This window comes from Prosopis cineraria, unplaced genomic scaffold, assembly GCF_029017545.1.
Source record: "Prosopis cineraria cultivar Desert tree isolate PC_DT_omini unplaced genomic scaffold, ASM2901754v1 PC13, whole genome shotgun sequence".
Classification (NCBI taxonomy): Eukaryota; Viridiplantae; Streptophyta; class Magnoliopsida; order Fabales; family Fabaceae; genus Prosopis; species Prosopis cineraria.
Window position 1 is genome coordinate 2,572,027 of NW_026555344.1, and position 14,892 is coordinate 2,586,918.

General features: G+C 33.5%; 1 protein-coding gene across 2 annotated transcripts; it reads right to left on the reverse strand.

Annotated features, from left to right (window-relative positions):
* Positions 1–380: 380 nt before the first annotated feature.
* LOC129290739 (calcineurin B-like protein 7) lies at positions 381–9,445 on the reverse strand. Of its 2 annotated transcripts, none has more exons than XM_054927652.1 (8): positions 8,943–9,445; positions 8,403–8,485; positions 8,164–8,223; positions 7,334–7,442; positions 7,092–7,144; positions 1,666–1,746; positions 1,465–1,561; positions 381–1,020 (listed from the first exon to the last, which is right to left on the reverse strand). In XM_054927652.1, the coding sequence occupies exons 1-7, from the start codon at positions 9,025–9,027 to the stop codon at positions 1,490–1,492; spliced, it is 543 nt and encodes a 180-aa protein (XP_054783627.1). In that variant the 5' UTR covers positions 9,028–9,445; the 3' UTR covers positions 381–1,020; positions 1,465–1,489. The 2 variants fall into 2 exon arrangements, with proteins under 2 accessions (XP_054783627.1, XP_054783626.1); XM_054927651.1 differs by having other exon boundaries at positions 1,465–1,577; positions 8,943–9,433.
* Between the last annotated feature and the right edge of the window lie 5,447 nt (positions 9,446–14,892).

The following is a 14,892-nucleotide window of genomic DNA, read 5'->3' on the forward strand; positions in this document are numbered from 1 at the left end:
GAAAGGCTCAAGATCAATCATTCTATTCAATACTCTTCTAACCCTATTTATAGAAAAAAAAAGACAAGATTATTTTTCCTTATTTATAAAATATTTCACTATTTTTTATATTTGTTTTTACCCTTTTGCACTTATTAAATGCCAGGAAAGATTATTAAAAATAATTCATTTTGTTCATATTAGGAGTTTGAGATGGAAATTCATTGAATTTTAAAACAGATTTAATGAGATTAATTTTTTTTTCCAGCTTTGCTGTTTTGGTAAAGTATGCTGGAAATCATTTACAAATAAAATCAAATAAATAAAATATAAGACAATATTGTTTCAGGCCCAGAACGGCAATAGGACCCATTCGACGAAGTTCTTACCTTCTATAAATATATATAAAAATAATATATTATTAAAAATAAAAATTCAAGCCCTCCTTAGGAGATGAGATATCTGCTGGTTGACTTTGTACAACCCCTCTAATGAAGGAGAAACCGAAAAGGTCGAAGAAATGCTTAAAAAAAAAAAAAAAAATCCTTCTCTTGTTTTTTTTACTTGTTTTGAAAAGTTGAACATGCCTTTCTCTTCACTTTTTTTTCCCTTTAACAATGACCTATTTATAATTTGGCTTTTAAAAGCTAATAATATCAATACATAATTTGACTTCAGCATTTCATTTTCCATGAAACGCTGAACAATATAGAGTCAATGCAAGGATTGGGCCATTTTTTCAGTTGAATTTGTCAACCCTTTGAAGCTCTCACATTTCATATCATCCTTCGAACATATCACGTTCAAATAACGGTAACACAAAGGTTACAAAGAGTCGATTTGAATACTGTCTATATTTCTTGCCTCTGAAGAAGTTGCTGGATTTTCTGTAGGTGCAAACCAAATCGTCACCTATTCAGATCTCAGCAACCAGAGCCACAAGGAATGCCAATTCTGGTAAGCGTTGCATATTGAAGCTACAATTGTGATTCTTCGGTTTCTGAGTTCATCAAAAAACTGGGAAATGCAACAGTGACGTCCCTGAGATTTACGAGCTGGTTAGAACAGCATATCGAAACAAAACTGAAAACACGTGCTGGGATTCAAATCTTGTCAATCATAATTAACATAAACAACAATAAAAAAAAAAACAAATGACCCTACAATAGTTGCACATGGGAATTCATTCAAGATTACATGGCCTTAAGCTTGTCAAAGAATTTGGTTGTGACTGATGACTCGAACTTTTATCCCAGCAATAAAAAAGAACATAAAAATTTTCCATCATAAAGAGCAACAAGTAATTTTCTCATGAAGTTTTCATTTTCTCTGGATCATTCTTGACAATACATATGTTGTGTGATGTTTTTACGTTCTCTTTATCATTGGATATAGCAGGAAAACGCTTTCACAGAAAGCAATTCAGAGCCATATGCACAGAAAGGGAAAAAGTGCATGTCTCTTGCCATAGATTCTAGAACATACATCAGATAAGGTAGAGTCATGTTCTTCAGTAATGATGGGTTGTCTTCCACATATTGTTGCCATTCTTCTGTATCAATTTTCCCATCGCCTTTCGTATCTGCTGCCACAAATGTCTGTCAATGGCTCAAGTAACAGTACATGTGAGTACCTTATACCAAAGCTTTTTACTCTAATAATTTAAGTTTGAAGGACAATACAAACCTTGTCCACTATTGTTTCAACCACATCATTAGAGAGTTTTAGATCAGACTCAGTCAAGATTGCCAGCACCATCTCCTTCAACTGTAAGAGTATTCATAAGTTTCCAAAGTCTATCAAATAAGACCGGGTTGTTGTCTTTGATGTATCATAAAATTTTACTACAAAAGCAAACCATAACACTATAAGGAAACAAGACATCTCATCAATGGAGTTCTCCAGAGTTAATATTTTCCTTCACAAACTGTGATAACAATAAACCAAAAATACAACCAAGATACAATGTTGTCCCATGTAAACCATTTTGTGGCTACTATTTGTCCAAATGACATCAAAATTCAAAACCTAAGCAACAGAACTAAGGGGTTTAGCTAGCTTCCTCCTCATGAGTCATATATTCAACCTTACTAACAGTTGGCTGCCAAGATCAGGGTAAATTGAATTAAATACAAGTTCTGCGCATATGTGACCAAGAAATCAAAGCAAGCCAACATGTCACTGGATTTTTAATAAACTGAATCTAGATATGGGAAGGATCTCATAGGAACCAACAAATCAAACCTCTTTAGATGTTGGCAACTTGGCATAGATGCCATTGTTGTCATTTTTTATTTTGGCCAACACCAGTGTAGTTATTTTGCCTTACATTTTGTGGGAATATTTAATATTTATTGTAAATATTATCTATTATTGTATACCCTTTATTAGTAGTTATTAGGCATTATTAGCAATTATAGCAATTATTAGTATTTATTCCCCTTGTTGTATATATAGTCAGCATGTATCTCCGTTTTTTCATTCAATAGAAATATCATTTTCTTCCAAATTCCACATGGTATCAGAGCATAGGGAGAGAGTGGGAGAGCGTGTGGGAAAAAAAAAAGAAAAGGAAATTAAGGTTCAAGCACATTGGACCTAGAGAAGTAATGCGAGGAGGAACGTGAGTCCCAATAAGGAGGATGATCTAGATCACACCACCCATAATAAGACCTTTGGCAGCCTCTAATGGGCCTAAACCCAGAACGCTGTTGTCATTGGCGGCGTGTATAACTCACACGCGCCAAAGTTCTATTCAGCGTCAAAGAGTGCAGGGTGGTGCATGGCATCGCATGAGGGGTCCATGTTAATGGTGACACCTTCCTCTGTCGATGGCCTGGTATTTCTGGGATGATTCCAACATTCCCCAAGTTTGGGGATTCTTTTCCAAAATTTCTCTGTCACGAGCTCCTTGTTCTATTTTGCAGCTCTGTGTGCATGTCGTCTTTATGTGTAGGGCTGTGGTTTCTGACTTTTCTCTATTATGAGAATATTTTTATGATTGTGGGAGTACTAATATGGATCCTCCTAACATTGTCTCCGTGCATAACTAGAACTGGTGCTCAAGTCTTAGTAGCAAAAAGCGAGAGTTTTCTTCATGCACTAAAGACATCCCGAGATTCCATTGTCTGGATCGTTGACTCAGGAGCATTTAATCATATGACCGATTGTCATCAATTGTTTACCACTTACAATCTATGTGCTGAAAATGTTAAAGTGAAGATTGCAGATGGTTCCTTAGCAGCTATAGCAAGAAAAGGGAGTACTCGAATTTCAGATTCTATAATGTTGGAATCTATACTTCATGTGCCTAAACTTGATTGCAATTTGCTTTCAATCAGTCAATTGACCAGCAATCGAATTGTTATGCTAAAAAGGGAGTACTCGAATTTCAGATTCTATGATGTTGGAATCTGTACTTCATGTGCCTAAACTTGATTGTAATTTGCTTTCAATCAGTCAATTGACCAAGCAATCGAATTGTTATGCTAAATTTCTCCCATCTCATTGTGTATTTCAGGACCCTCATCTGGAGCAACAATCGAAAGTGTTAAGGAGTATGAGGGGCTCTACTATTTTGAAGTCTCTCATGAGTGGGTAACTCACCGATTGTTGGTAATTATATATCTACCTTTAAATTTAATACTTTTATATTGTGGCATAAGAGGATGGGTCACCCTAATTTTCATTACCTTAAACAATTATTTCCAACCCTTTGCTTAAACTTGAATATTAATGACATTCATTGTGAAGTGTGTGAACTTGCCAAACACCATAGAACATCCTTTCCTAGGGCCACATACACACCCACCAAACCTTTCACAACCATTCATAATGACTTGTGAGAACCTTCTCATACTCCCAACCGTGCTAAAACATGGTTATTTCCTTCATTGATGATCATACTCGTGTCTGTTAGGTCTATCTTTTAAGAAACAAATCTGAGGCAGCATCCACATTCATTAATTTCTTCATGATCAAAACCCAGTTCAACGCCACCATTCAAATCTTACACATCAATAATGGCATTGAGTACTTTAACCAATATTTGAGTACTTTCCTCCAAATGCATGATATTGTCCATATTAGTTTTTGTGCCCATACACCTTAACAAAATGGGGTTGCTAAAAGAAAAAATTGCCATATACTTGATGTTACTAGAGCACTTATGTTTCCTTGCAATGTGCCCAAATTTTATTGGAAGGATGCTATTTTGACCGCAACCTACCTAATTAACTATATGCCCGGTCGAATCTTATCCTTTGAAACTCCTCTCCACAAATTGAAAAGTGTTTTCTCAACATTCCATATTGAAACTAATCTTCCACTTCGTGTGTTTGGTTACACAACCTTTGTCCATAACCACCAAAGCACCAAACTTGAACCTCATGCTACTAAATGCATTTTCCTTGGCTATTCTGCTACTTAGAAATGATACAACTATTTTGACCCTGTCTCAAAACACACATTTGTCACTCTTGATGTCACCTTTCATGAGAATACTCCTTTCTATCCCAATCCTTCGATTCAGGGGGAGAGCGTGGGTCAATCTCAAACTTGGGATCAAGAACCTAATCGAGAACTAGTGCTCCTTGAACCATGGTTTACACCAACTGAGCCAGTACTACCATCACCTCTTGAGCCTTTACCTTCAGCTATTCTACCTGCACCACCATCTCCTCTTATGCCACAATCTGGAGAACACAAGCGAGGAGAAGATGCACAAAATCACAAAAGGGAGAATTGCTTGTTTACACTCGAAAAAAGAAATCGAAAGACAATGAGCAACTTGTACTGAAGTACCAAGAGAGTCAAAACTAGAGGCAGCTCCTAAAACAAATACTTATGGAGGCTTACAATTTGGGGCAACTTCTAAAACCCCAAAGATGGATGATACAGAACAAGTAAGTGAATCTACTGATCCTGACCTTCCTATTGCTTTGAGGAAGCCAACTCGCTCATGTACTTTCCATCCAATAGAGAAGTTTGTTTCATACAATGCCCTTTCGCCTCAATATTGGGCCTTTGTTGCTAATCTTGATAAAGTGAAGGTACCTAAGTCTATACAAGAAGCTCTAAGCATCCCTGAATGGCGGAGTGCTATCATGGAAGAAATGAAGGCCCTAGAAAAGAAGAGACATGAGAACTTGTTCAACTACCTAAAGGAAAAAAACAGTGAGTTCCAAGTGGGTGTTCAACTCAAAATACAAAGCTAATAGAACTCTTGACAAGCTGAAAGCACGCTTGGTTGCAAGGAGATTTACTCAAACATATAGCCTGGACTACGAGGAAACATTTGCTCTAATGGCAAAATTGAACACTATTAAAGTCTTGTTATCTGTCGCAGCTAGTCTTGAGTGGCTTCTTCACCAGCTTGACTTCAAAAATGCCTTTCTAAATGGAGAATTAAAGGAAGAAGTCTATATGATTCTACCTCTTGGGTTTAATAAAGGTAGAGGAACTCAAGTCTGTAAATTAAAAAAGTCTATATATGGTACGAAACAGTCACCAAGAGCTTGGTTTGATAGGTTCTCAAAAGTCCTAAAATCTAAAGGTTACAAGCAAGTGCTTTCGGATCATACAATATTTGTTAAAGTTGAGGGAAGCAAGAAATGTATCCTTATTGTTTATGTCAATGACATAATACTCACTGAAAATCATCTTGAGGAGATAGAAAGAGTTAAGACTACCTTGGGTAAGGTGTTTTAAGTCAAAGATCTTGGAAAACTAAAATATTTCCTTGGGATGGAAGTTGCTCGGTCACAAAGAGGAATCTATGTTTCTTAATGAAAATATATACCAGATCTTCTGAAGGAGATAGGTATGTTGGGTTGCAAACTTATTGAAACTCCTATTGAGATCAAGAAACTGAAGAAGAAGCCCAAAAAAAGGAGGGAAAAGGAAAAGATCTCGAGGAGGAAGAAAACTCGGATGAGGAAGGCGATGAAGAAGAGGAGGAAACCAAAGAAAAGAAAGAAGCAGCTGACAAGAAAAGATATCAAAAACTTGTTAGAAAACTAATATATCTTTCCCATATGAGACCAGATATAGCATTTGCTATCAGTGCAACTAGTCAATATATGAGCAACCCAATGAAGAGTCGTATGGACGCAGTTTCCCAGTAGGGGGTTATTCTTTAGAAAACATGAGCAAAGATCTATTGAAGTTTACTCCAATGCAAGTTGGGGTGGAACCTATAAAGATCAAAGGTCAACTTCTAGCTACTATTCATTTGTGTGGGGAAATTTAGTTACATGGAGAAGCCAAAAGCAAAGAGTCGTCTCAAAAAGCAGTGCTGAATCTGAGTTGAGAACTTTAGCTCAAGGAATAACAAAGGAATTGTGGCTAAAACGAGTCTTGAATGAAATCCAAGTTGAAGCAAGCTCACCATAGAAACTTTGCTGTGATAATAAGGTTGCCATAAGTATGGCCTTAAATCTAGTGCAACATGACAGATCTAAACATGTAGAGATAGATCGATACTTCATTAAAGAAAAAGTGAAAGAAGGAATTTTATATTTGACATATTTGCCTACAAAGTTGCAAGCAGTTGATGTTTTGACTAAAGGGTTACTTGGACCTGCATTTGAGAATTGCATAAGCAAGTTGGACATGATTAGCATCTATAATCCAACTTGAGGAGGAGTGTGGAATATTTAATATTTATTGTAAATATTATCTATTATTGTATAGCCTTTATTAGTAGTTATTAGGCATTATTAGCAATTATTAGTATTTATTCCCCTTGTTGTATATATAGTCAATATGTATCTCCGTTTTTTAATTCAATAGGAATATCATTTTCTCCCAAATTCCACACATTACAATACAGAGATAAATGTTCAGGCAAGAAAAGCAACCATGACCAATGCATGTCTCATGAGATTTGTGCTAATATAAAGCATATTTATCTACAAAGAAGGGAGTGCGTAGATTGCTTGGCTTACAAGCAATCTGCCCATTAGTCAAATTGCAATTCGAAGTTATAATTACGTTCCTAGTTCTGTCCCCAGGATGTTTATCAGTACTTACTAAGATTTCAGATAAGATTCCTATGCAAGAGCTACATCAATTTGCAATCTAAAGGTAATTAACTTGAAAAAAAAAGGTACCTCTTCACGCTCAATGTAGCCAGTGCGCCTCAAATCATATAATTTAAATGCATCTGTCAAAAAAGGTTTTTGCAAACTTGAGTAATGATATGGTGATAAATGTGATTTCAAAGCCAGTGTGAGAATGGATGATGTCTTCAATCTTATAATTTACTGAAATATGATTAAACATGGCATGGTCAATAGTATCATGGCTTATAGACCTCTTTTACTCTCCTTTTTTTTTTTAATTAAATACTTACATTTTATTTTGGCTGCTTCGGGAGTTTTTGGGTGAAAGACACCCAAGGATCGAACAAATTCTGAAAACTCAATTTGACCATTGCGATCAACATCAAAAAGATCAAACATCTGCACAAAGTCAATATCTCTTAACACAGTGATTACAATCAAATCATGGTTTTTATCAAGATGGTTATGAGGTTGCCCAAGTCAATGGTTGCATGGCAGGGATATCCGCTTATAGAGTCAATACAATGTCCAGTGCAATGACAAGAGCATAGCACTATAATAGTCTAGTAATATACAACAAACTTCGATGCAAAACTGGTAGAAATAAAAGGTGGAAAGCGACAAAATTCTGAAACCCTAAAGGTCAATTCAATATTTCAATAATCAACAGATAACAACTTCCACTGACTTCATGCATAGTAAGAGAAAATACATAAGCTAACTTACCAAAAGAATCAGACACAGAATATGTGAACAAAAATGTAAGGTAAGTACATTATTCTAACAATATATCAAGGCCCAGTAAGCAAACATAAGGTGAAGTCTGAAATGCTATATTAAAAATCTGAAAACCCCAATTTCCTCAAATTACAAACCTTAATTCCCAAATAACATTTATCCTGTTGCATTGTAAAAGAAAAAATAATTATATATTCTCATACTGCATTTACTTCTCCTAGCACGTCAGAGAACACTTGATTTTACAAAACTTTAACCTTATTTAAGTATTAGCAATGACTTTTGGAAAGAAGTTTGGCAGTGCAGATTAACACGTACAATTACAGAAATAGTTGTCCAGGATCCTAGTTAAAAATAACACAGTGGAAGAAAATCCACATACTCTGTCCACAAAAAGATTTCGCTTGTTGCTGTTTCTGAAAAGGGCAAAGTGAAGATCTTCCTGTACACCCACATAATGGAAAAGTACCAGTTGTTATGAACTGTAAATTTAGCAAAGATCCTTGTTATTTGGAATATTAACAGATAAGAATCGCGGATATATAGACACTGTCCAGTTCCTGTCCCATGAAAAGTAAGAAGTCAAAATGAACATTGACGAGACTATAATTCAAAAATTACCTTCCGAATATAACCGTCTTTGACAACAGAAGTGCTTAATCTTTTGTATAACTCATACAAAGATTCCACATCACTTATAGAAACTGTCAGACATAAAGTAGTTTCAAATCAGCTTGTCTTACACAGATGATTATCAGTTATGACATGACATTCAACAGAAGATATCGCATGCTAAGATTCTTGAACACCATAAACTATTTTCATTTACACCAAAAACACTAATATGAGGAAAATATACTAGCTATCATGTGAAGGTGCTGGCATTTGTATCGATAAGCTATGACGCCCCAACACTTTAAAGAAAGAAGACAATATTACATTATGTGACTTTTTAAATCACATATGGACACTTCAAACAATCGAAGCGTTGCTCATGTTATTCCTCCTGAATTGTAGAACACAAATCACCAGTCCACAACACCAAGATCAGCAAACATACCAAAATCCTTGGGAGTAAAAGATCCGATCATCATAAAGAATCATATTAATTCATGGAATGACAAAATCAAAAAATTAACAGTACAAGTTTTTCTGACCCACATGGTGTTTCAGAGGCAAGGCGAGAAAATTCTTCGTGGCTAGGTCTGACATTATCATTCACCTCCTTCGAGGGTCCGCAGCCCATTTTATACGTAAGCCAATTTTGTCAACGCGAAATTTGAACTTTCCTTTAAGTGAATTTCTTCAATCTGCCATCAACCACCATGACAATGGAGAGGTAATCAAAAATTACAAGATAAACTGCTACGGTTTCTCGAGCCAGGTGTTTTCTCTTTGGTAAATTCTAAAATATGAACGAGTGAAATGCAGAAAACTCAGCAAAGCCAACTTCACGATCACTCCATTTCCTGCTTCTATTTTGGTTTTCTTTCTCCTGGATTGTCTTTCTACTACTTGACTACTTGGATTGTCTGCATTGCACACCAAGCTTTATCTTATCTTGGAACTCAGGTTGTGTACTGCCGATAAACATGGCCACTGAATCTACCTGGCAACTTTTGTCATCGTTTTTTATTTTGGCATTAAAAAAAAAAAGGAGCGGTAAAGCCCAGGTAAAACAAGTTGATCTACCAGTTTCCAATAAATGTCGAGCTTGGGCTCTAAAATATAGTATTATAATAAAGCTGCCGTCCATAATAGTTTCATCTCAGTTAGCAGAGTCTTTCGGTCAAAAAAAAAAAAAAAAGTCAGGCACAGTCTACAACACAATAGCCTTCTGCGAGAAGCACGTGTCCTGCACGTGGCCACACCAACGAAAGACCTGCAATCGTGCTTCCCCTGTCCTATTGCTTATCAGATCACAATAAAATTAAAATAATTTTTTTTCCAAAAAATTGGAGTAATTAATCGCATCAAAGTTTGTATGTATTTTATAAAAGGTTAAGTCGTGACTTTTGCCGGTGAAAACAAAACAAAAAACAAAAAAGGGTCTTATCTTTTCATAATTTTTTTATCATTTTAATTAATTTTGATGCATTTCCTGAATTTTAATGTACTCCATGCTAGTATAATAGAAGCAGTTGATTTAACCTCATTTGCTTTGGTATAGACTTAGTGGAAGGAATACAACTTTTCAACTTACCTTATTGTAAGTAGAAAAGGCCTTTATATGCTAAGTGTATGATTGAGGGCTAATTATTTTAAAGCATATAATAAAAAAAAAAAGAACTTGCGTATAACTATGAGCAATCATTTAAATATAGGATTTTGTATACCAAATCAAATTGATTTTTACTTGTAAATAAGAATATGCTATCATCAACACATGCGACGCGTATAATGGAAACGCAACAGCAAACATGTCTCCAAATTTACATTACGTATGCGAGGACACTTGACTTGGGTAATGATTTAAGTAACCCGTATATGTTCGAACAAGTATTTTTTTTCTTTTCAAAATAACGTTATTTATATTTATATTCATAAATAATTGCGTTGAAGTTTTGAAATATTTTTTTAAAAAATAATAAATAAAAAGTCATCAAGGACCTCACTTACTCTAGAAGCTGGCCGGGGTAATAATTTAAGTGGGCTGCTTGTTTACTCTTTTTATCAAAAACATAGTAATTATAATATTTATTATTATCATTACGCATGTCTGCCCCACTCGAATCTTTTTGTAGACTTCTATTTTGTTTTTAGCCTTTTGTCCTTTCAAATCCCTTAATTGTTTTTTCCTGTTTCTTTCTGAATAATATATAAAAAAAAGGATGAGAAATGGGAAGACAGCTAAGGCCACGCTTTTTTTTTGTTTTTTTTCCCTTGGGACCTGAACTAGGGCCGCCTTGCAAATTAGTCACGCTTGGAAGGACAAAAACAAAAATTAAAGCTTTGGCCAAAATTAAAAATTTAAGAGTGAAGTGGCTAATTTGACATATTCTTTAAAATCTACACTTCAAAAATGAACATGGCCCAACCACCGAATGCTTAAGTCAACTGAATAAAGGGTTGTTTTAACTTATTAAAAGTCTTGAGTTCGAGTCTTGAAAATGCAGCCATCATAGTAAATCTCCCTCAGAAGGTGTGATAGAGGCTTCCCACAAAAATGGGCCAACCCAGTCACAGTCAGGATTAGTCTGGCCCTGCAAGTTTGTAGGCTGAGATACCGGATGCTATATGCGAAATAAAGAAAAAGAACATGGCCCAATTTAGGGTAGATTGGGCCTGATGGAACAAGTAAGCAATGGCCCAAAAGTAATATGGGCTTTGTAAAGCCCACAAGTAAATCAGTAACATTCCAACATGCTGGCCAGCTGGTCGAGATCTAATACCAGATTGAATCTCCATTTTCATTCGATAAAAGAATGGGCAACATGACTCATAAGTTATAATTCAATTTTAACTTTGAAGACCTAAGAATTCTGGTGTTTAAGAGATTTTATATATAATAGAAAATAAAAAGTACATAAGCTTACAAAGGGAAATAATTCTCATCAATATATCAAGATATCTGAAACGAAAATTGCATAAAGTCATCCCCCATTTGCAGCCTATAAATTGTACAGATCGTTCTTTTTCCAATTTATGGTTAAAATAATCAGGTTTGGTTCTATCTAAAATGACAACAAACGCAGACAAACATTTAAAAAAAGTGAACAGAGTATCTCATACAATGATGCAACAATAAAGTAAATAAAAATATAAGATAATTACATACATGCATATAATATCTACACTAACATAGATCTCCCTCTCAAATTTTATGGAAAGATTTTGTTAGCATAAATTCAATACAGTTTGCCTTGATATGGAATAATTGATTTATTTCTTAGTTTTTTTTTAAAAAAATAATTCGTGCCTCTCAGAAACTAAAGCATGAGGAGATATTACTTGTATAAATTCGTTTGGGCCGAAAACGCTTAATTTGCCATTGACAACAGTTGTTCTGAAAATCAAAGGAGAGAAAATATTCAACCAGGGGGGCAAAAAAAATTGATGACGTAGGCTCTGAGGCGAAGCATCAAGAACAGGAAGGCAAATCAAGAGGGTCGGCCGGATATTAAATTATTTATTTATTTATTTTTAAAAGAATCCACCTGAAGCTTAATCACCAGTTTAATATGATGTACCTGTTAACGTAATCATTGTCATCTTAGAATCTATAAAAATAATTTAAAGTGAACTTTAAATTCTTCTTCAGCTTTTAATTTTGGGCAAACATAATTTTTTATTCTTATACTCCTATAATTTCTTAGGGGCAGTTTCATCATATTTTATTTTCAATCTCTACAATTTTTTTAATATTTTCAATTCTTATCATTTTAAAAATATTAAATGATTTTTGTTTTTTAAGTCTCAATAATTTTTTTAGTGATTTAATTTCTTATAGGGACTGAAAATGTTAGAAAAAAATTATAAAAATTAAAAATAAAACTGGATAAAACTATAAAGATCAAAGGTTATGTTTTTTTAAAAAAAATTTTATTGACATTGATATGATACATATATATACTTTTTTTAACTGATATGCACATAACTATTGCGAAACCAAAAGAAATTGTTAGTTATACCTTCATTTAATTTTATATCATTCTATCAAAATATATTTTATTTAATATGTTAATTAAAAAATCATGAATATGTAATTAGAAAATTTATTTAATAAAGGTATTTAAATTTGACAAACTTGTATAGTGACATTTTAGTTCAACGAAAATTTATTTATATTTTAAAAAATAAACCAATAATCTATGGAAATTCAATAAAGTTAAAAGAGATCATAATTTATCTTTAAATATATCCTTACAACATCATGGGGATGGTATGATAAATGTCTTAAATGTTTAATTTTTGGTATAATTATTGTAGTAAATAAAAGTAATTACTGTACATGTAATAATTTAGTTGAGGGAAATAAGCTTAACTGCTGATAGAGCAGATTTTTTATACTAATAAAAAAAATAATTTGTTTAACAAAAGAAAGAGTAAATATCAAGAGGAGTGGACTTCTATGCATGAATTTTGGGAAGGCAAGGGGGGTGTCTTTGTCAAAGGGCTTAGAAGGGGGGCATGATAGCATATGATGCAGATTGCAGAGTCTGATTGGATAAAGTCACAGGGGGAAAAAAAAAAGATTCTATCATTTAAAAAAAAATAATAATAAAGATTCTTGTAATGAACGATTAGTCGGTGGAATGTTGTGCAGCGCAGAGCGTACAGGTACAGCCCTTTCATTTATTTATTATTGGTTTATTTTTTCCATTTGATGATGAGATCTGCTTTGTTCTCTATATCCTATTTGGTATAATTTTAAAATAAATTTTATTGTTCAATTTAATAAGAAAATAAGATGTATGATGTTTAATATTTTTTCATACAATTACTTGTACTATTTGTCTGATTAAACAGAGTGGACGAACATAATCCTGTGCCACTGTGCTTTATTTGCTTTTGTATTAGAAAAGTAATATTAAATTCTCTTTAAATTATTTAAGTAATATTTTAATCTTCAAAATAACATAATTTTTTTAAAATATTTAAAAAAAATTTTGTTATTAAAAAATTAATATAAAAGATTAAATTATCCTTGATTCAAATAAAAATCCTAAACCTCAAAACAGATACTTACGAATATGTAAATTATTGATAAATTCTTACAACTTTATGAAAAAAATTATAAATATTAGAACAAACTTATGAATAACAATTGATATTTATAATATTTGAAAAATATCATAACAAAACTTGCAAATGACAATGCAAACTTGAAAACTGATGTTAAATTCTTACAAAAAATTTTAAGATTTTAAAAAAATTATAATATTTTTAAGGATTAAAATATTATTTACACAATTTAAAAAAATTTATTATTATTTTTTTTTTATTTTGGATGCAATTTGACAGTGGCAAAATCAATTATGGTTTTTCGTAAAAGAAACATGAAGTTCATCAGGCATTGCAAAAAGGCAATATAGTGTGTGTTTGGATTAAAAAATTTTACAACTGAAGTTAGTAAACTGAGCTTAGGAAAAAAGTCTGTGACTTTAACATGATTTGTGTTTGGATATTTTTTTAAAAAAAATCAGTTAAATAAATTAAAATTTATTTGGATGATTTGATTTAAAAGTTGAATTGTGTGATGACAAAAATGGACATGAATATATATATATATATATATATATATGTTTTGTGTGGCTAACTTGATATTTTTAGAAAAAATATTAAACTTAAAAAAATTTAAAAAAATAAATTTCAAATATAAAATGCATTGATAAATCAAAAATTTTACTTTCTAAATAGGTATAATTAAATGATAAAATTCAAAATATTAAGTATTGAAAAGCTAAATTAAATTTATAAATTATAAAATATTTCATTCATATGAGCTACAATTTTATTTTAAAAAAGTAGAATTAACAAATCTAAAATATGTAACAGCACGGCCTCACCACTGTCTCCCCAGGGTCTTTTGGCGGTGCTGGGACCCACCACCCTCGCGAGCCCAAGTACAGCATTCCCCACTAGTGGTACAGTGGGTATTCCTCACCCCACCCTCACGGGGGTCTTTTAAAACCTCCCCAGACTCTTTGACTCAGTGGTACCAGACTTAGCCTCAACTTCGTTGAGGTGGTAGAGGTTGGAGGTTCGAATCTGGGGAGGTTTCAAAAGACCCTGGAGAGGCAATGGTGAGAAATAACCACGGTACCACCTGTGGGAAAGTCAGCTTTGGTCCAGTGATGGGCCTGAGTCCAGTACCGAGTCGAGGCCCAAGGGGTGGCTCCGTACTGTTACACTTTCCAATTTACCTTAGCCATTGATTATCCCTTTTAGCTCGTGCTCTTTCAACTCCCTTAATTCTATTAAGCAAGCAGTATTTTCTTGATGTTATGTTCCCAAGTTTCTTCCTATTCCATTCAGTTGCATTAGTAGTAATCTTTTGCATATTGTTGTTCCAATCATTCAAAGACCAAGATGCTTTAGTAATATCAGCAAAGTCATCTTCCAATACCCATGATGCTTGACATCTAAAAAGGGGGTTTTTAAGTTCAAG